The sequence below is a fragment of the Vipera berus genome (assembly GCF_964194415.1).
Source record: "Vipera berus genome assembly, chromosome: 3".
Taxonomy (NCBI): Eukaryota; Metazoa; Chordata; class Lepidosauria; order Squamata; family Viperidae; genus Vipera; species Vipera berus.
In genome coordinates this window covers 20,221,967-20,244,126 of record NC_138204.1, presented here as the reverse complement: position 1 = coordinate 20,244,126, position 22,160 = coordinate 20,221,967, and the positions used below count along the sequence as shown (strand labels likewise).

The following is a 22,160-nucleotide window of genomic DNA, read 5'->3' as shown; positions in this document are numbered from 1 at the left end:
CACTAGTAAAGTTAGCATTCTAGGAAAATTTGGAGTAACTGACGGAACCAAATTTTGATAATGAGAACTGTTACACCATCACCATCTAGCAAATTGTGTACTCTGAGCTAATCTGAATGTTGTTTAACTGTTGTTTTGGTTTTAGTCAGGGCTTTTTTTGTCATAGAACGCTCAGAACGGAGTTCCGGCACCTTTTTTGGATGGAACCTTGTAGGGTAGGCAAGGCAGGTTGTATGACAGGTGTGAGTTCCGGCGCCTTTTTCTTTTACAAAAAAAGCACTGGTTTTAGTATATGTGTAAACTAACATCTGTGATTTATAAACTATAATTTATGGCTTATAGAATTGTGGTGTGACCCCCAACCAAGTGTGAATTTTTCAACAAATTATCTTTTTCCAGTGGGGTTCTAAGGGGAGCAGTGAGCAAATGCAGTCATTGTAATACATCTGTCAATGCATCTGTCTTCAGCTCTCAGTCTGTTCCTGTAAATACTCACATGAGAACATGCTGCAAAGTAACTAGATCAGGGGTGTCGAACTGCCAGCCCATGGGGTGATTGCATCATGTGGAGGTCACGCCCACCCCAGCTCCGGCAATGCGAAAAAAGTTACGATACATTGCGACACGTCACATGATGCGGCGAGTTTGACACCCATGAACTAGATGAACCACAGAAAAATAAGATTTCTTTTGTGACAAGAAATCTTATTCATGTAAACATTCTTTTTATAAATCTGTAAGTAGAGGGCTGTATGTACATATCTAATCTTTGAAGAGTCCTTGATTCACTTTGAATGAATAAAAGCACACATAAGCATTAACTGTTTTATAATTGTGTATTTTTAGCCTAAAAAGATACTTATGAAAAGAGAAGACAAGGTTGCTAATTACACAAAAAATATTTCCATGAATAAAAAAGCCAGCAAACTGCCAAGAAAAGCCAAGACATTTGGGGATTGTGGTTGTTATAATTGTTATTAATCAAGACCCTTTATGCATCCACTTTGCAAAAGATCAACATATTGAGCAAAGTTTGAATATTAAAATAATGTCTTTAATTTTCCTAGGAAGTATTAGCTCACACAACAAAACTTCAGGAAAAAGATTTCTCAGAAAAGCTATTTCAGTCTTAAAAAATTTTCTTTCCAGAAGACAAAAGATAAAATAAAAATCTTCGTGTTATTTTTTTCCCACCATAAATCACATGGCAGAAATCCTAATGATGATCTTATTTATTATAGACTCAATATATCATCCAAATATATTTTCACACACATAATTTGCCCAATTTGACAGGCCGGTATTTTGTTGTAACCTTAGAATAGCCTTTCCCAGCTTGCATTCTCCAGACCTGTTGGGAGGGCTTTCCCTTGAAATCCAATCATCATGAACAGGAATTCTGGAGATGCTATCAGTAGATGCTAAACAGAGAATGCTATGTACAATCATGTCCTGATTCGCAACTTAGAGTCATCCAATCATCACTGTGCCAAAACAAGAGCAAAGTTTGATTTAAAGTTGCCCACAACTTTGCACAGGCGTCGCCACATACCTACACTCTGAAGGGGTTGATGGATAAGCATAGGTTGTAAATGGCTGCAGATGGACTGACATGCTCACCTCCCAAATCCAAACTAAGCATTGTGCAGAGGTGCACGTCCTGTGTGCCGATAGGTTGATCCAACTTCCTGTTCTGTGCTTAGCTGTTTGAGCGCCCCCAGCCAGAAATACTCAGCTGTATAAATGAAACAGCTATGCAACTATCTCAAAATGGCAGATTGCATGTGTTCCTTCACATGTAATGCCAGAGAGGTCTAATCCAAGTTCTCAAATCACAAATGCTTGGCAGAGGGATAAGGTCTTAATCTCCTTAAGGATGAAAAGATAAAATTGGGAACATTCTAGGGTAGAAACGAGAGGTTTAATTGTCCTACTCCCAATGTTAAAAAAAGATTTTTTAAAAATTCAAACATGGCCAGAAAATATGACCCTGCTTTTCTTGTGATGATAATATTCAGATAGTGGTATCATCTCTAAGCTTCTCTGAGGGAGATGGGTGGTTCAAAAATGTGATACATACATAGACATATACATACATAATCAGAGGACAAAGTATCTGACCTGATATTCAGAAAGCTGTCCACCACATCCTAGGACAGGGGTCTTCAAACTTGGCCCTTTTATGACTTGTGGACTTCAACTCCCAGAATTCCTCAGCCAGGCTGGCTGAGAAATTCTAGGAGTTGAAGTACACAAGTCATAAAAGGGCCAAGTTTGAAGACCCCTGTCCTAGGATGAAAAGGCCTCTGAGAGGGGGTAGGTAGCACCCAATTCACCCTTCTGATAATACCTTTCCCAGATGATCAAGCAGAGTTTTACAAAGGCCAGTTTATTATTTATTTATCTTTGCTTGAGGACTTCCTAAATATGAACATTCTTCATGTGCAGCATTAAGAGGTTGAGCCAGGGAATGCTAAAGTTACCACAGATGTCCTTGTGCAAGATCAGAATGGAAACTGTCCTTCTAAATACCGGTAAGTAAAACATCATTTGAACTTTAGGAGAGTGGGCAGAAACTCTTCTGAGTCAAAAGAGCTAATAGCGGGAAAGGAGTGGCAAATGCCAAATGAACCAAGATTCACTGCAAAACAACACTGTGGAAACTTCTGGCACCAAAAGGGGGAAACAGAAACAATTAAATTTGTTCTGTTCTTGGCTACACACAATTCTCTCACACAGGATCTTTCTCCTGCCAACAGACAAGAAGCTTGTTTGCAATAAATGCTTCAGATACAGCCTCTATCAATTTGAAGCTAATTCAGACAGGAGCCATCTGAAAACATCTGATACTTTAATCAACTTCGGCAGCTGAAAATTTCGCAGAATTCTCTAGCCAGCATGCTGCAGAATTCTGGGAGGTCCACACAACTTAAAGTTGCCAAGGCTGAGATCCTCTTTTTGAGAAGGCTGCATGAAGAGTAATATATTTTACCTTAAATTAGAAAGTAGAAAGTGAAGAAGAACTAACGAGCCTCCTGTTGCAGGTGAAGAAGGAAAGTGCAAAACTTGGGTTGAAATTTAACATTAAGAAAACCAAGATCATGGCATCCGGCCCTCTCAATTCCTGGCAAATAGATGGGGAAGAAATGGAGGTAGTGACAGATTTTATTTTCCTGGGCTCCAAGATCACTGCAGATGGGGACTGTAGCCAAGAAATTAAAAGATGCTTGCTCCTGGGGAGGAAAGCAATGGCAAATCTAGACAGCACACTAAAAAGCAGAGACATCACCCTGCCAACAAAAGTGAGTATAGTCACGGCTATGGTCTTCCCAGTTGCAATGTATGGCAGTGAAAGTTGGACCATAAGAAAGGCTGAGCGCCAAAGAATTGAAGCCTTTGAACTATGGTGCTGGAGAAGACTCCTGCAAGTCCCTTGGACTGCAAGGCGATCAAACCAGTCAGTCCTAGAGGAGATCAACACTGACTACTCTTTAGAAGGTCAGATCCTTAAGTTGAAACTCAAATACTTTGCCCACCTAATGAGAAGGAAAGACTCACTGGAGAAGAGCCTAATGCTGGGAAAGGTGGAGGGCAAGAGAAGAAGGGGACAACAGAGAATGAGGTGGCTGGATGGAGTCACTGAAGCAGTAGGCGTGAGCTTAAATGGACTCCAGAAGATGGGAGAGGACAGGAAGGCCTGGAGGAACATTGTTCATGGGGTCATGATGGGTCGGACAAAACTTTGCAGCTAACAACAACAAAGAAAGTATCGGGACACACTACTGGTGAATTCTATAGTCTTTTTATTTACACCTTTGTATTTCATCTTTCTAAGGGACGCGGTGGCTCAGTGTGTTAGGACGCTGAGCTTGTCGATCAGAAGGTCGGCAGTTTGGCGGGTCAAATCCCGAGTGCCACGTAACAGAGTGAGCGCCTGTTACTTGTCCCAGCTTCTGCCAACCTAGCAGTTCGAAAGCACGTAAAAATGCAAGTAGAAAAATAGGGACCACTACGGTGGGAAGGTAACAGCGTTCCGTGCGCCTTTGGCGTCTAGTCATGCCGGCCACATGACCACGGAGACGTCCTCGGACAAACGCTGGCTCTTCGGCCTTGAAACGGAGATGAGCACCGGCCCCTAGAGTCAGAAACGACTAGCACGCATGTGCGGGGGAACCTTTACCTTTACCTTTACTATTTCATCTTTCTACGAAAAAAGAGTGCTCAAAATGACCAATGTAAAATGCAAAATTATTACCGTAAGTTTTTTTTTTTAAAAAAGACCTTTTTTCTATCAAATATTGATTCAAGCACTTGTCTAGTTATTTTCTGGATTTTTATTTGATTTGAACTGTGGAGACAAAAATTTACTTTAATCATCCATAATGATATACTCTAGATATAACCAGAACCTTTGAAGATGTCATAGAGATTTCTAAAACTAAATATATGTTAATACATAAAAAAGGAAGCAGACTAATAACTGTTTCTTTGCAAAATAAATCTTAAAAAGAGAATGAGATTAATCCCATGGTTTTAACTGAAAGGAGCTTTTAAAATATGCCACTGTGAAAGAAAATGTGACCTCATATGCCTATGACAACAATATTGCTAGGACATTTTTAGCGTTTCATGTCCATCTTTTTATAGCTGACAATAAATGTTGAAGAAAAAATCATTTCAAAACAAGTTTAAAAGCATTCATATTCTTTTTCAGGAATATTTGAAGAGACAAACCTAGCTAAAGAGGTGCCATGACTAAATACATATTTAATGCTTTGGTGTTTTCAATATAGAAAAGCCAAGAAAATATATATATACATTTCTTCCCTTCCTTTCCTTTGGGGCACCAGCCAAAAATCTACTGTGCTGTCTTAAAAACTTTTCTTTACTGCCCTACCATGTCTTCAGAGGCCATTTTTTTAATTATTTGTACAGAACTAGAAAACTGAACATACAACCACTCCCAAAAAGTGCATTTTAAAATGGAGCCACACACACAGAGCAGCTGGCTGAATTATCACCAACAGTGAAGACTGGAAATTTTTAAAAAGAAAATAATGAAAACTGCCACAAGGCTGGGGCATCAAATTCTCCCTCCCAAACATCCATTTTTTTCCAGAGGAAACATTTATAGGGACTGGCTGTCATTACTAAATCAGAATATGGTTTGTAATAAGCAGTGAAGTCTATGGCACTGAGCATTGCCAATATATTTTAACCACAGTCCAACATTTCTTTCTCAGTACAGTATTAAATTCATTATGCAACAAAAACAGTCAAGGGTTACTCCATTCTCTGTTCATTATGCTGCCAGTTGAAAGTGCGCTTTGTATTAAGGGTGTGCAAAATATTTTGTGATGGATTATTCCAACTCCAGAACAGGTGATTCCAGAAGTGATTGGACCTCCAAATGGACCATCAAAGTATTCTGGAAGGTCCAGAGATGGTGCATATGGCGTGATCTGAGGTCACAATGGCTCATTTGGGGTCAGATTTCTTTCAGAAGACTTGGAATGCCCTGCCTTCAGTTAGAGAAGCCTGTTTTGGGGACAAAATGTATCATGATGGAATATTTTGCATCACCAACTTTGTAGACATGCATACAGAGATAGCCAGAATGAATTATCCAATGGGCCACTGTTAGGAATAAAAACTCAGCATGCACACGGTTGTGCATTGGACACTATACCTCAAACATCATCTGAAGATCCGATGCTTTCTCACTGCTATTTACTCCCCTCAAAAATACTTTCTTCTTAAGAATTATTTTTTCTTAAGAAACAGATGATTTCATCACTTTTGGACTCAATTTTAGTTGGGTTACCAAGTGGAAGCAGGTAACATTATTTTTGTTGCTGCCCAGTTTGCTTATTGGGACGCGGTGGCTCAGTGGGTTAGGACGCTGCGCTTGTCGATCAGAAGGTCGGCAGTTTGGTGGGTCAAATCCCGAGTGCCGCGTAACAGAGTGAGCGCCTGTTACTCGTCCCAGCTTCTGCCAACCTAGCAGTTCAAAAGCACGTAAAAATGCAAGTAGAAAAATAGGGACCACTACGGTGGGAAGGTAACAGCGTTCCGTGCGCCTTTGGCGTCTAGTCATGCCGGCCACATGACCACGGAGACGTCCTCGGACAAGCGCTGGCTCTTCGGCCTTGAAACGGAGATGAGCACCGGCCCCTAGAGTCGGAAACGACTAGCACGCATGTGCGGGGGAACCTTTACCTTTACCTTTACTATTTCATCTTTCTACGAAAAAAGAGTGCTCAAAATGACCAATGTAAAATGCAAAATTATTACCGTAAGTTTTTTTTAAAAAAAGACCTTTTTTCTATCAAATATTGATTCAAGCACTTGTCTAGTTATTTTCTGGATTTTTATTTGATTTGAACTGTGGAGACAAAAATTTACTTTAATCATCCATAATGATATACTCTAGATATAACCAGAACCTTTGAAGATGTCATAGAGATTTCTAAAACTAAATATATGTTAATACATAAAAAAGGAAGCAGACTAATAACTGTTTCTTTGCAAAATAAATCTTAAAAAGAGAATGAGATTAATCCCATGGTTTTAACTGAAAGGAGCTTTTAAAATATGCCACTGTGAAAGAAAATGTGACCTCATATGCCTATGACAACAATATTGCTAGGACATTTTTAGCGTTTCATGTCCATCTTTTTATAGCTGACAATAAATGTTGAAGAAAAAATCATTTCAAAACAAGTTTAAAAGCATTCATATTCTTTTTCAGGAATATTTGAAGAGACAAACCTAGCTAAAGAGGTGCCATGACTAAATACATATTTAATGCTTTGGTGTTTTCAATATAGAAAAGCCAAGAAAATATATATATACATTTCTTCCCTTCCTTTCCTTTGGGGCACCAGCCAAAAATCTACTGTGCTGTCTTAAAAACTTTTCTTTACTGCCCTACCATGTCTTCAGAGGCCATTTTTTTAATTATTTGTACAGAACTAGAAAACTGAACATACAACCACTCCCAAAAAGTGCATTTTAAAATGGAGCCACACACACAGAGCAGCTGGCTGAATTATCACCAACAGTGAAGACTGGAAATTTTTAAAAAGAAAATAATGAAAACTGCCACAAGGCTGGGGCATCAAATTCTCCCTCCCAAACATCCATTTTTTCCAGAGGAAACATTTATAGGGACTGGCTGTCATTACTAAATCAGAATATGGTTTGTAATAAGCAGTGAAGTCTATGGCACTGAGCATTGCCAATATATTTTAACCACAGTCCAACATTTCTTTCTCAGTACAGTATTAAATTCATTATGCAACAAAAACAGTCAAGGGTTACTCCATTCTCTGTTCATTATGCTGCCAGTTGAAAGTGCGCTTTGTATTAAGGGTGTGCAAAATATTTTGTGATGGATTATTCCAACTCCAGAACAGGTGATTCCAGAAGTGATTGGACCTCCAAATGGACCATCAAAGTATTCTGGAAGGTCCAGAGATGGTGCATATGGCGTGATCTGAGGTCACAATGGCTCATTTGGGGTCAGATTTCTTTCAGAAGACTTGGAATGCCCTGCCTTCAGTTAGAGAAGCCTGTTTTGGGGACAAAATGTATCATGATGGAATATTTTGCATCACCAACTTTGTAGACATGCATACAGAGATAGCCAGAATGAATTATCCAATGGGCCACTGTTAGGAATAAAAACTCAGCATGCACACGGTTGTGCATTGGACACTATACCTCAAACATCATCTGAAGATCCGATGCTTTCTCACTGCTATTTACTCCCCTCAAAAATACTTTCTTCTTAAGAATTATTTTTTCTTAAGAAACAGATGATTTCATCACTTTTGGACTCAATTTTAGTTGGGTTACCAAGTGGAAGCAGGTAACATTATTTTTGTTGCTGCCCAGTTTGCTTATTGGGACGCGGTGGCTCAGTGGGTTAGGACGCTGCGCTTGTCGATCAGAAGGTCGGCAGTTTGGTGGGTCAAATCCCGAGTGCCGCGTAACAGAGTGAGCGCCTGTTACTCGTCCCAGCTTCTGCCAACCTAGCAGTTCAAAAGCACGTAAAAATGCAAGTAGAAAAATAGGGACCACTACAGTGAGAAGGTAACAGCGTTCCGTGCGCCTTTGGCATCTAGTCATGCCAGCCACATGACCACGGAGACATCCTTGGACAAGCTTTGAAACGGAGATGAGCACCGGCCCCTAGAGTCGGAAACGACTAGCACACATGTGCGGGCGAACCTTTTACCTTTACCTTTTAGTTTGCTTATTATGCAATACATTTTATGTGATTTAGCAATCAGTATGCAAATTAGCATTCTTACTTCCAGAGGACTTCCAATTGTAGTTTGATGGTACCAAGTTCAGTTATATCCACAATGATGGTTTGTGGCCTAGTTGTAAAGAAGTCGATGCTGTCACATGTTACAGTGCCAACCAGGACCGTACTGAGTCCTCGCAGTTCTGTCACCTGCAAAATATATAATAATGTCAGCCAAACAGCTTTTCATATGCCTTCCCCTTGACAAATATTTGGGAGATGAATAAGGGTTGAGCAAAAATAGTGAGATGAAGAACTACAGGGAAGACATTATTAACTAGGATTTCTAAACTGCCTAAAGAGCAAATATAGCTTTATAAAACTAGTCATTATTCTAATCTAAGCACATCCTTTATCGGGTCAACAATACAAAATTACTACTGTAATTGTAATCTTAAATGGAGGGAGGCAAGGAGGAGAACAAGTTAAGAGGAGATCCCTATTAACCATCATGTTCCCTCCCTTTACAGAAATAAACTATAATCAAATGGATCCAGGAGTTGCTTCTAAAATATGAAATCTGTATCTGAAGGAGGTAGACGTTTAATTAACACTAATGATAGAAGAGAATATTTGTAGCTCAGGGATGAACTGTCTGGGCCTGGGTGCTCTCTGAGCTTGGTTGTAAGCAACTGCCCAATCAAGGAACAATCAAGACCAACACCAAGGATGACAGGGCAAACCACTAGAATATAAAATGAGTAAACCCTACTCCCTACTAGCACTGATGATGTTACCTAGTTTGTCTGCAAGGAAACAACTAAATTCAGAGAGCACCAAGGACCCCATAATTAATACTGCATACAATGTCACATATAAAAGCCATACGAAAAGCAACATTAAAAGCAACATTAAAATCAGATACATTAATTCACACTAACCAACACCCCCCCCCCCCCAAATGACAACATGATGTGAAAAGCCAAACCAAACAAACTCTATTGTTTTTTACTTCAGAGAACATTGATAGATCATAAATAAATATTCCCAGGGCTTTTTTTCTCATAGAACGCTCAGAACGGAGTTCCGGCACCTTTTTTGAATGAAACCTTGTAGCGTAGGCAAGGCGGGTTGTATGACATGTGTGAGTTCCAGCACCTTTTTCTTTTACAAAAAAAGCACTGCATATTCCTATCATGCTAACATAGCATAGAAGTTGGCAAAGGAGCAAATATTTGGCCAACTGGATTTGGAACTTGACTTTACACCCTAATCTGGCTGATACATTGTATAAACATAATCACGATTAATTAAATTAAGTACAGTTGGATGGGTCCACACAACACAAACACCAAACCATAACTCATTATGTAGAAATCACAATAAAGACGAACCAAAGAAATCGCATTAAGGGTTAACCAGATTACCATATTGGAATACTTCCAATGAAGGAGAGTATTTGTAGTTTTGGGCTGAAATGCTCTCTGAGCTTGCTTGTTTTCTTTCAGACATTTCATTACCCTAACTAGGTAACATCATCCGTGCTAGTGAGCAGTGCTATTTGCTGTCAGTTTATATTCTGGTGTCTTTCCTGTCTGGATGTGTGGGGCTGGTCTTAGGGATTCTTTGGTTGGGCTGTTTACTAATGGCTGTTTGGCAGTTTCTTGATTGGGGTATTGCTTACTTGATTATAGGTCAGTAGTTGAACTTGGAGCTAAACTGTGCTGATCTGAGTGCCTGATTACTGTTGGAGAGGTGCTGGATCTTTTTCTCTTTTGGGATAGAATACTTCACTTGATAATTTTTTCTTTTTGTTTCAGATAGACTCACTCTATAGAAATGTATAACTGGATGAATTCTGTAGCCTTCCATATGTTTTTGCACTGCAATTCTCATTCTTTATTGGTCAGGGGCCACCAAGTTAATAAACTATGAGTTTATATCAGAAACATCTCATGAACTATAGATCACTCCAGCACAGAAAATGTAGCATCCAAACAAAAAGATAAGAAAAGCGTTCTCATTTTACTATCCCCCTTAATGTACAGTATAAGACAACATGTAAAATTAACCATAAACAATCTTCATACATGCATTTACCTAACTCAAAGGCATTCTACCGCTTTGATGCTCAGCCTGTTTCTAATGAAACTTAGGTTTTGAAATGACAAGAAAACTCTTTGTGACAGTAATTTCACAAATGCAAATCATCAGCTGATGCTATGTGAACTTATCCAAAGATGGTTTAAAACAGTGTGTCTACATGTGGAATTATGATTAGCCAACAATAGAAAAACCAGTTCTGTTACTTCTCCCTTCAATTTGGAGGAGATGATTCATCTGCATTGGCACAACGAAGGATCTGCATGTTTTCTCACAACATTTGCACAGTGCATCTCAATTAACCTCTCATCATGTAGAGAAGAAAGGAACATTTTAAGCACATTTCCATAAGCTTGGCTGGAAAGGAATCCAGAATTCTTTCCAGCAGAGCTCTGCCTACCCCCAACAAACACATTGCCAGCCCAAGAAAGAAGTGTTGCCAGCAAACAAGCAGTGTTGCAACAGTTGCTTACAGAATGTAAAAGTTTCCAAGCAGACTATTATTCCATAGAATTTTGCAAAAGCGTAGAAGTAGCAGAATCTGGGGCAGAGTCAGAAGTGGAATCAGCCTAACGTATCTACGTAGCCACAAACCAATTAAGTCAAATTCCTGTTGAATTCTCTTGACCTTTATCTAATGCCAAGATAGTGTAATGGTTAGTTGAGTAGATTCTTGTGCATAGACATGATTAGCAATAAATCAGTTTAATTGGTAGTTCAGACTAGGTCCGATCTTTCATGCCTTACAAAAAGCCAATTCATACAATATTTCTTTAGAATATGGAAAGACCTGTTTACAAAGGATTTGGCTTGGCCGAATCATTTATTCACTTTAAATGGTGCACCCTTAACTTCACACAACATGCTTAAGCAAGCCAATTAAAGATTTATAAGCTATAGTCAATATAACATGTGAAACCTGGTTAGTGTTGAGATTCATTTGAGTACAGTACTGGTTTGTTCCCAACCCAAGAAGAATTCAAGAGAAAATTCAAGTTGAAAATGGCACCTACACATTTCTCAATTGTTTAGAAACAGGAGGACAGCCTAGCTACCAGGTCAATGAGGAGGCTGTTAAAAGAAGATGAAAAGTCCATCCTAAGAAACAGAAGGACAGATTGGGTTCTAAAATTAAAGTAATTCATTGTTGAGTTTTCTGTGGCATTCTCTCTTAGCCTTCAATAAATTCCTTTTTACAACCTTGTAATTCATTAATTCAGGGTAAAGTCGAGGTGACTGGATGGAGCTGAGCATTTACTGGCCGGATGCCCTTCCTGTCACCACATGGAGTTCACAGCAGATATTTTTTTATTTACACCCTAGGAGAGAAATGTCTGCTGCTACTTAGGATTGAACTCTCAACCTTCAGAGTGGAAAGTGAGCATCTTTATCAGTAGGCACCACGCTGCTCTTCTCTTAGCCTTCAATAAATCTTGTTAAATAAAGATTCAGTAGAAATCTTACTCTCAGCTATTAACAGCCTAACAATTTTTGTGACCTAGCCCTTCTAACCAACATTTAATCATAAAGCATCACAATTAAGATTATTCCATCAATTACATGGGGAAAACAAAACTGTCTCACAAAAGAAAGAACAAGAAATACAATCTCAAAAAAGAAAAATGTCAATCAAGTATGAACTGCTGATCCAAGGTGTCAGATCTTAAAACTTGTTTGACAGTGTTATGAGACTTCCAATGAGAGAGAAACATGCACCAAATACTTAGCACTACTAGTTAGGATAACCAGAGAATAAGGTGATAAAAGTCAAGATGGCAGCTCCGATGGTACAATCAAAACTCAGCATGATTTTTAATGTGGATCTTACATTGTAAAACAGTGGGGCTTTGATCACACCACAATGGCTACTATCTTGCCTTTTTTTACTACACCCTGCAGAAGCCCCTGCTGCCTACCAAAAGTAGCCTTCCATACATACATGCATAGTCTTACCTTGATTTCAAAATTCTCATGAAGGCTGGGTATAAAAACTTTTTCTTCCTCATCCCATGTTTGACTGTCATCTGTCAGAATCTTGCCTTTTATTTTCCACTTCTGGCGCCCCAGCCGTATAAACACCTACAGCAATATACAAAAAAGAGACAGGAAAATCTATCGGATATGCATCTGTTTGTTTGTTTTTTGCAGGAATTGATGGGAATCTTATTCTTGTTGGATTGGCAAAATGCATCTTTAAAAAAATTCAGCAAATTCACAGGCAGAGTGCACTCCATATTTCTTGCTAATGGTAGTTTCCCTCTTGGGTGGAAAGATATGATTGAGAAGAAAGTGAGGAGGAGGAAGTAGGGAAAACTAAAACTGCACTTTGGTTGGGTGGATTGCCAAGTCTATGGACTATTTTCGAAAACAAAAGCTTCAGAAATTACAGACTTTCCATGAACATATTTACCATACAAATACAAAAGCCCAATATATTCCTTGATCCAATTGTATAATTACGGGAACCCCAACTTACAACATAGCCAAACGTTGTACCCCAAATTTGGATATCTTACAGAAAAGTTGACATTCTATCTATGCACTGCTACAGTGCCTTCAGAAAAATCAAAGAATAGAAGAAGGTGAAATTATGGTCTTGGTGGAGCAGTGGGCTAATGCCTCCTTAAGTAACACCAGCTGCCTGCAATTAGTGCAGGTTCGCATCCCACCAGGCTCAAGGTTGACTCAGCCTTCCATCCTTCCGAGGTAGGTAAAATGAGGACCCAGATTGTTGGGTGCAATTAAGCTGACTTTGTAATAATGCCGCTTGGGGGGGTGTGTGAAAGCCCTAACAAGCAGGCATATACATAGAATGAAGGCTACTGCTAAGCTTGTAAGCCGCCCTGAGTCTTCGGAGAAGGGCGGGATACAAATGTAATAAAAATAAAAATAAATAAATTCAATGTCACAGCATGCTTGACACCCATAAATCAAGAATGAGCAAAAGAATCCATTGTATGTAGTGCTACCCAACAGACTCAGCCTAGACAAATACACAGAGACTGAAATGCCTAGATCAGGGGTAGGCAACCTCGGCTCTTTTATGACTTATAGACTTCTACCCCTGGCCTAGATGCATGGGATTCATCAACCTTTTCCTCAAAGGACAAATTTGCTAACAAATTGGGGTAACACACATGGGATCACTCTCAGGATTCATACCAGGAACCATGATGAAACATCTAGAAGCTGTAGCTTGTCCCACCTCCACTACCATCATCACATGCAACCAAATATATGGATTTAGCACTTACACAACACTTTTGTCATTTATTTATTTACTAGATTTTCATCGTGCCTTTATTACTTTATAAATAATTCTCCTTCCTCCTCCTATTTTCCCAACCTACTGAGAAAGCAAAAAGTAGGCAACCTATTGCCCTAGGATTGTATGCAGACCCAGATCCTCTTCTAGAGCCCATGCAGCCCCTTATCATTGAAGTGCTGAATGTTATTTTATTAGAGTCTGCAGCTGCCTCAATTATTCCATGTTGAGCTAAACTCCTCTATATGGCCATCATGGGAATACCACTGCTGAAATACAAAAGATATTACTTGTCCTGCCATAAGAGTGATTTGTAAATCACAATAACTGGGATCATACCTTGAACTAAGGGCAGAGCCAGAGAGCTGTATTTAAGTGCTATCCTCATGCCTGGAGTATGAAAAAAGTATGCTGGTGTAAATTGTGCTGCCTTGTTGCAGATCACTGTTGCGGTTCAGTAATGAGGTAGCAAGTGCTACTGTTCTTATACTTTTAATGCATAACAAGTTAAGGAAAGCAATTGTTGATTTCCAGTAGTTGCGTTTCCCCATGACTATTTTTCTTAAAGAGTGGAGAGGCAAGACCAGGGAAGCATTAGCTGCTTTAAATGACAGAAATGTCTATAGTACAGGTAATCAACTTACCACAGTTCATTTAGTGACTGTTCAAAATTACAACAGCACTGGAAAAAGTGACTTATGACAGTTTTTCACACTTATGGCCATTGCAGTATCCCCGTGGTCATGTGATCAAAATTCAGAAGCTTGGCAACTGACTCATATTTATGACGGTTGCATTGTCCTGAGGTCATGCGATCCCCTTTTGTGACCTTCTGACAAGCAAAGTCAATGGGGAAGCCAGATTAGTTTAACAACTGTGTGGCTAACTTAACAATTGCATTGATTCACTTAACAACTGAGGCAAGAAAGGTCATAAAATGGGGCAAAACTCATTTAACAACTGTCTTGCTTAACAACAGAAATTTGGACTCAATGGTGGTCATACGTTGAGGACTACCTGTATCTGTTAAACTGCCTAATGAACCAGGTGCTACTTGTCAGCTAGCCCAGTGGTGGGATTCAACCAGTTCGCACCACTTCGGCAGAACCAGTAGCTAATTTTTTGTTGCCCAGGCCCAGAATGGACTTCCAGAAGTGGCATCCTCACAGAGAACCTGTTCACATATTTGAATCCCACCACTGCAGCTAGGCTATTTCTGAACATTTATTTATTTATTTATTTATTTATTTATTTATTTATTTATTTATTTATTTATTTATTTATTTATTTATGGGACTTATATGCCGCCCTATCTCCCGAAGGACTCAGGGCGGCTAACAACAATAAACACAATAATACAAATGTTAAAAAAGATTAAACTAACAAGCCCCAATATTAAAAAATATTTTATTTAAAAATCCCTATTGTCAGTCCAGGTCAGCCTGATGGAAGAGAAATGTTTTAAGGCCGCGATGAAAGGACCGGAGATCCGGGGCCATCCGGAGCTCAAGGGGAAGTTGATTCCACAGGGCCGGTGCTCCCACAGAGAAGGCCCTTCCCCTGGGTGTCGCCAGCCGACATTGTCTAGTCGACGGCACCCTGAGGAGGCCCTCCCGGTGTGAGCGCACCGGGCGATGGGAGGTCGTTCCTGGCAGCAGACGGTCCTGCAAATATCCCGGGCCTAAGCCTAGAACTCATCTTGAAGATGGCAAGATCCATGTTTAAAAATAGGTTAGCTAATAGGTCCTAGATATTTGGGAAAGAAGCAGGAAGAAGTTGAGGGGACAGAGATTTGGAAAAAACACACATCTACGTGGACTATTTACAACTATATAGGATTTCAGGCAGGAATTTTTTCTTTCTACCTAGAGATGCCAAGGGTTGGACCTGGGAACAAATGGCCTCTGACTAATACTAATGCTAAAGTATCCCTTTTTAATAATTTACTAAATACTATACCTCATATTGGTCACCTGGACAGAGACGAGCATAACCCACCAATCCTGGATAAAGAAACACAAGAAAAACAAGTAAGAGCCTAAATTCATAGATTCTGAGAAAAGAAACCAGTAACATAAATTTTTGGCGATCCCCAAATACATAATCATTCCTTCAACTAAATGCCACAACAATTATTCGAGGTTGAAATGGTAATACCAAAGCTTCTGTTTCAATATCTCTCCAGTAAATGAATCCTCCTGATCATACATAGCCCATGCCAACTTCATTCTCATACAAAATACCAAAATGCATGATCAAGCACATCATTTTGGCAAATCTGTCTTAGGTCATGAAGTGAAGGCCAAGTGAGCATCATTTGTATAATTAACATTTTGATGTGAAAAGATGCCTTATGCTTTCAGTGAGTCTGCCCAAGAAAGCGATAGGATAGGATAGGATAGGATAGGATAGGATAGGATAGGATAGGATAGGATAGGATAGGATAGGATAGGATAGGATAGGATAGGATAGGATAGGATAGGATAGGATCACCCCCAGCTCTCTTTCAGCTGGAAAGGTTGAAAGAGAGGAATGAATTGAAGTGTAATCTATAATAGAAGTAAGGGCAGCTAAAGCTCTACTGATATCAGGAAGTCAATCTATCCAGAAGAAGAATCTCTGTAGAGTTCAAAAGAAGGCAACGCCAAACCAGTTCTACAAAGTTGCCAAGAAAAATGTATCAACGTGGCTAAAAAATATACAGAAATCTAAATGCCGGTTAACAACATCTCAAGGTCAGAAGGCATTCCTTTAGTTACTGAAGAATGTTGAGCTTTTACAAGTAGATCTGGCCAAAACAAAGCTAAAGGGAACGCTGGTTACCATTGGTGCCAATATTGAAAATGAATTCCTCTTTTTACAATGAAACTGGAACCCGAGATGTGAGCTTTATTGACCACAGAAAAGTTGAACTGTGAAGCATACTAAATTGTATGTTTAAGAGATAAGTTAATTATTGTTACCAGTCACTGGCTACTTCTTAAGTATGTGCTTGGGCACAAATTAATAACTGAGACAATATTAGAATTGATGGCTATCAAGAAAATATTGTTTTCAAGTGTATGTACCTACTATATATTTACTATACTGTATATACAATATGCAGTGGTGGAAAGCAGGGGAGAATTGTGTGGCAAATTGCAAAAGGTGCTAACCCAAAATTTTTAAAAAGTGTTTGAATTCCATTTTTAGGTGAACGGAATGCAAATGTTCAAGAATTGCTAATTCTGGAGTTAATCTATACTCATCTGGATGCTGATTGCTGATGGGGAGATATTTTGGTCTTTTTGTTCCCTGCACTGATGGTGTTACCTAGTTTGGGTAATGAAACATCTGCAAGAAAATAAACAAGCTTAATGAGCACCAAAGACCCCTCTTTTCAAGCCTGAGCTACACATGAAGAAACCAAGGCAATTCCATAATAGAAGTATAACTAGGAAGCACCGTGTTTTGAGCAATGCCTTTTCTTATGTTGGGGCAAAGACGGTATCTTTCTGAAGCTATGATTTATTGTTCATAACTAATGTCATATATCAGCTCCTTCCAAGCATTTCAACAATTCAGCTCACCTTTCATTTTCAAGTGAAACTCCCCCAGATGTACTTCAAGGGTCCCCTCAATCAAACACATATCCTGAAAGATAAATACAGAACAATGAGACTGAGCGTACTTGGGCATTAAAAGGACCCGATCTTTATAATCTCTCAACATGATTATTGGCTATTTGATTTATCTCTCTAACTTTGTGAGATTACAAAAGAGAACAGCTGGCTGATCTACAACCAAAAATAGAGAAATGCCCTTTCATGGAAGTATAGTAACCCATTTCATTATCATTTAACACAGCGTTTCCCAACCTTAGGAACTTGAAGATGCGTGGACTTCAACTCCCAGAATTCCCCAGCCAGCTATGCTGGCTGGGGAATTCTGGGAGTTGAAGTCCACGCATCTTCAAGTTCCTAAGGTTGGGAAACGCTGATTTAACACATCTCCTTATCACTTGTGTAAAACAGTTGTGTTTTTTTTTAAATGTCCTGGAAAGTGTTTGTTTGTTTGTCTGTTTAGTTTATTTGGGTAGCCTTGTAGTCTCTTTGCTGGCAGGACTTTAAAAAGCTTCAAAAATGCTTTATCTGCTTTATCTTTCCCATGCATTGTAAAGAGTAACAAGGATTAAGACATGATTAAATGTTCATACGAGGATTCTGCAAGTGGAAAAGTACTTTAACACATTTCTCAGCAACTTCATGAAAATACAGTGCCCAAGATTTGGGGGTAAAGGTAAATATAATGGTTAGATTGGTAGAAATCCACAGGTTACTTCCAACTAAGACTTTGTTGGATAATTGCTCCTGCCTCGTTCAGAGAAGTTCAAGGAATCTAGCACAGGGTAGTCTTCAACTTACAATCACAATTGAGCCCAAAATTTCTGTTGCTAAGGAAGACATTTGTTAAGTGAGTTTTGCTTCATTTTATTCATTTTTATTGCCACTGCAATAAAATTAAATGAATCACTGCAGTTGTTAAGTTAGTAGCATGGTTGTTAAGTGAATCTGGCTTCCCCCTTGACTTTGCTTATCAGACGATCACAAAAGCTGATGACATGATCCCGGGACACTGCAAATGTCATAAATATGAGTCATTTGCCAAGCATCTGAATTTTGATCACCTGACCACGGGGATGCTGCAATGGTCGTAAGTGTGAAAAACTGTCGCAAGTCACTTTTCCCAGTGTCGTTGTAACTTCGAATGGTCACTAAATGTTGTAATTCGAGGGCTACCTGTATATTTCATCTTTCATTAATAACACGCTTCCCTTACAAATTTTCCTTTCACTTCTCCATGATTAGTAGCACCAAGTCCATTGGGAAGCAGCCCAACTCAGTTACTTACCTCAATGGAAACTCTCTGGAATCAAACCAATGTGATCGGCATGAAGTTCAAACCAGTCTCATTAGAAAAATAGAATGTAGATATAAGACTTATTTCTCAAAACCAGATTTCATAATGACTTTTGATATCTAACCTAAAGTAGAATCAAGAAATGTAAAACTAGCTGTACCTCTGTACATTCCTGGAGATTTTTGTAGAGTTCAACCAGGCTCTCTCTTGATGCTTTAGTGGAAGGAGACAAGGAAAAAGCGTGTTTCATATTTGAAGCACCATCTCGCAGTCTACACTGGATACTGTATGCTTCATATAATTCTTCTATCTTTTTAAGAAAAGAGCAGAAAAATATATGGGCGTGTGCATCTGTAGCAAATATATGTCATATCATATGTTACTATTATGTGGAAAGCTATCACATTTCCAAAAGTTGTTCCACATACATACCCTAAATTGTGGGAAATGTTTAAGTTTTTCAACTATCTATGACGATTCAATCAGATCCTAATGGTAGTAAGACTCAGCCTTGAGACCCACATATGGACGTCTATCAGCCAACCAGCCATTTCAAGTGGGTTCCTTCTACTTGATCCCTGGAGGACCATTATCACTATCACGTGAGGAAAATCCTAGACATTTGTTTGCTTTTCAGTAATAATTATGGTAATTTTATTTACAATTGTTTATGTAGCATTACAATCACAGGATTTAAATAATAGAAACACTTGGACTAGTGACCTGTTGTGCCACTGTTTCCACAGATATTTCCCTATCTAGCTAAACAAACAAGCAGAATGACCAAGGGCAAAACGATAGTGGAACCAGGACCAACTTCCAACTTCTTGCTGGCTTTTACTGCAGCTGACTGCCCTCCAGCAGCCAATGGTAGGACCAGCCTCCAGAGGATTAGGATGGGACTGGCCTAACTGATCTCCAACAACTAGAACAGTGGTCCCCAACCTTTTGAGCACCAGGGACCGGTTCCATGGAGAAAGATTTTCCCCCGGACTGGAAGGGTTTCTGATGCTGCCTGCATCCCGTGGATGGGATTTTGCTTGTTTGTGTAGACCAGTTGCTGGCATGCCGCAGACCCGGTGCCGGTCCATGGACTGGGGGTTTGGGACCTCTGAACTAAAGAAGGGGTCCGTTTATCTAGCTTCCAGAGGTCTAAGGAAGGACTGATCCACTATACCTCTGGGTGGCATAGCACCAAAGTGATGCAGCACCACAGGAGCACTGAGATAGCCACAGATTTGCTAAATTTCAATTCCACAGCACTGAATGGGTCCCAGAGTTTGCAAATATTCTGTAAGTGAGCCCATTTAAGGTACCTTAGTTTAAAAATGGTTGCACTATGGTACACAGTTTTTCCCACTTAAAGGCTACAGACATGAGAATTTCAGTAGTATATACATAAATCCAGATTTCTATAAAAATATTTCTGATCTAAATGAATTGTGAAATGTGACAAAAGCCTTCTGAATTAAGCATGATAGGAAAAGTGTCATTCCTTGAATGAGATCATTTCTCATAAATATAGAGCTAGCCTTATATTATTGTTGATCCCTTCAACCATGAAAGTGATGGGCATGTGGTCTCACCTTTTACAGTCATAAAACACAATGAGTTGTATTTGTTTTTCTTCTTTTTCCTTATTCAAGAAATTTAGCAGGCATGGCAGAAAACTGGTTTTACAGGCTAAACATGGGCTCTGTTCAATAATCAGTCTGAATGTAGACATTGAGAAGAAAAGGCCTCTCCTTATACAAGGAAAATTATTAAAGTTTTCGGAAAGCACCTAATACAATTTCCCCACAATCAATCTAGGGTGGGGAAAAACCACTCTCTGCTGAGATTTGCTTACAACACAGCAGTAAACTTGCAATCAGAGAAACCAAACTCTTACCTTGCTTATTTGAAATTCCAGTTTTCTAATATATCTTTCAACAGAGCGGATTTGCTTTGAAGGAATAGAAAAAGATGAGCCAGAGGTTATTTATACAATTTAGATATTACATTGATTTTTATTATAGAATGTAGTTCCATGATGCAGAAACCTTTGTTTAGGCAATGTAGGATGTTCCCTTATCAGAGAGCATTGATATACCTGCTTACATTTGTTATCACTATCAGTGGCATATACCAACTAAGATTTAAAAAGAAAGGAATTAGGGCTTTCCATCACATTGCATTTCCCAGAAGTTGTTATTTCATTCTAATGGTCTATTATGGTCTAGAATTCTCTCTAGATCTTGAAGGATCAGGTTAGGGACGTATCATTATGGAGAAAATCTACCTATGTGATTTCAAGAGGCCAAGACCACCTTGATGATACATAATCAATCAATGAATTCTATAGATGCTTTTACAGTATTTAAATACCTGGGAAGAGCACATGAGTCATGAAGACCTGGTAGCATGCATATTTGGAAAATAAGTAAATAAGTGTTCTTATTTACAGGACCTTTAATTCAATGGATATAAGCAACAGAGGGGGGAAAAGCTATACTTGACTTAGGAGGCAGTGACCAAAAAGCATCTAAAGGACTAAAAAAATTGTCCCTGGGATACTCAGAGCCATACAAGTGTCCTAGAGATAACCAGTAGTCACAAAAGCTTCAAAGTTTTGTGAATCAGTGGCAATAAGAGTCAATAACACTGGAACCTTAATGGGGTAAAATAATCCTTAAAGTCACACTAGAATCTTTGGGTCTACATGGACATGTGCAGGGTTTTGTTTTGGTGTGTGTGTGTGTGTGTGTGTGTGTGTGTTTCAATACAGAAGTGATTTGTCACTACCTTCATCTGGAGTGTATTATTTTTACTTGCCAGTCCTGGGTGGTTCTGGTGGTCTCTTCCCTAAGTAATAAACAAAATCCAGCCCTGGCTGGGGGGAGTGGGATGTCACCACACACAACTGGAAGAAGAGTCTTGAGAAGGAAGTTTGGTATCATGGCTAAGGTGCTGCCTAGAAACTGGAAGACTGTGAGTTCTAGTGCCACTATAAGCATGAAAGCTGGCTAGTTGACTTTCAGTCAGTCACTCTTTCTCAGCCCAATCCAGCTCACAGGGTTGTTGTTGTGGGGAAAAGAAGAGGAGGAAGGAGTGTTAGGTATGTTCACTGGCTTGAGTTATTTATAAAGCAATAAAGGTGGGATAAAAAAAGTTAATAAATAAACCTTTGGATTTCATGTAATATCTAAAACTCAGGTTTTTAAAAATATTATTATTAAATATTATATTATTGTGTAGCCTAGAATCCTAAAAAATCAATTTCCTGATTATAGAGAAAAGCTATTGCCACACAGATGAATTTGGGTCAGCATTCCAGTATTTCTAAAATGAGGCTTAAAGCTCATCAAAGACCATAATAAAGATATTTGAAGATGACTTCACTGTATTCAGTCCCAATTGCTTCCTTCCATCTTTTAACACTAAAGTTCCATTTTTAACAGATGTTTTCTCACATTGAATGAATCAAGCATATTAAATTAACACATGGAAACCTGACTAATGTATTCTAGATACATAGGATGTGATTCCTGAAAAGAAAACATAGTATATCTCAAGAAACCAACCATCTTACAAGAAGAAAAACAGTCAAGAAATACAGGTAATAAAAATTAGTTAAGGGGGAGAAAGATCAGTGTCTTT

At 39.0% G+C, this 22,160-nt stretch overlaps 1 protein-coding gene across 1 annotated transcript in view; it reads right to left on the bottom strand.

Annotated features, from left to right (window-relative positions):
• RIPOR3 (RIPOR family member 3) overlaps positions 1 to 22,160 on the bottom strand; it is a 121,185-nt gene that overhangs the window by 30,374 nt on the left and 68,651 nt on the right. Inside the window, exons 7-12 of the mRNA XM_081322216.1 lie at positions 20,413 to 20,466; positions 18,682 to 18,831; positions 17,192 to 17,255; positions 15,582 to 15,625; positions 12,311 to 12,436; positions 8,319 to 8,464 (exon numbers count right to left, since the gene is read on the bottom strand). Coding sequence (XP_081178342.1) covers positions 8,319 to 8,464; positions 12,311 to 12,436; positions 15,582 to 15,625; positions 17,192 to 17,255; positions 18,682 to 18,831; positions 20,413 to 20,466 — 584 coding nt within the window. The remainder of the gene's footprint in view (positions 1 to 8,318; positions 8,465 to 12,310; positions 12,437 to 15,581; positions 15,626 to 17,191; positions 17,256 to 18,681; positions 18,832 to 20,412; positions 20,467 to 22,160) is intronic.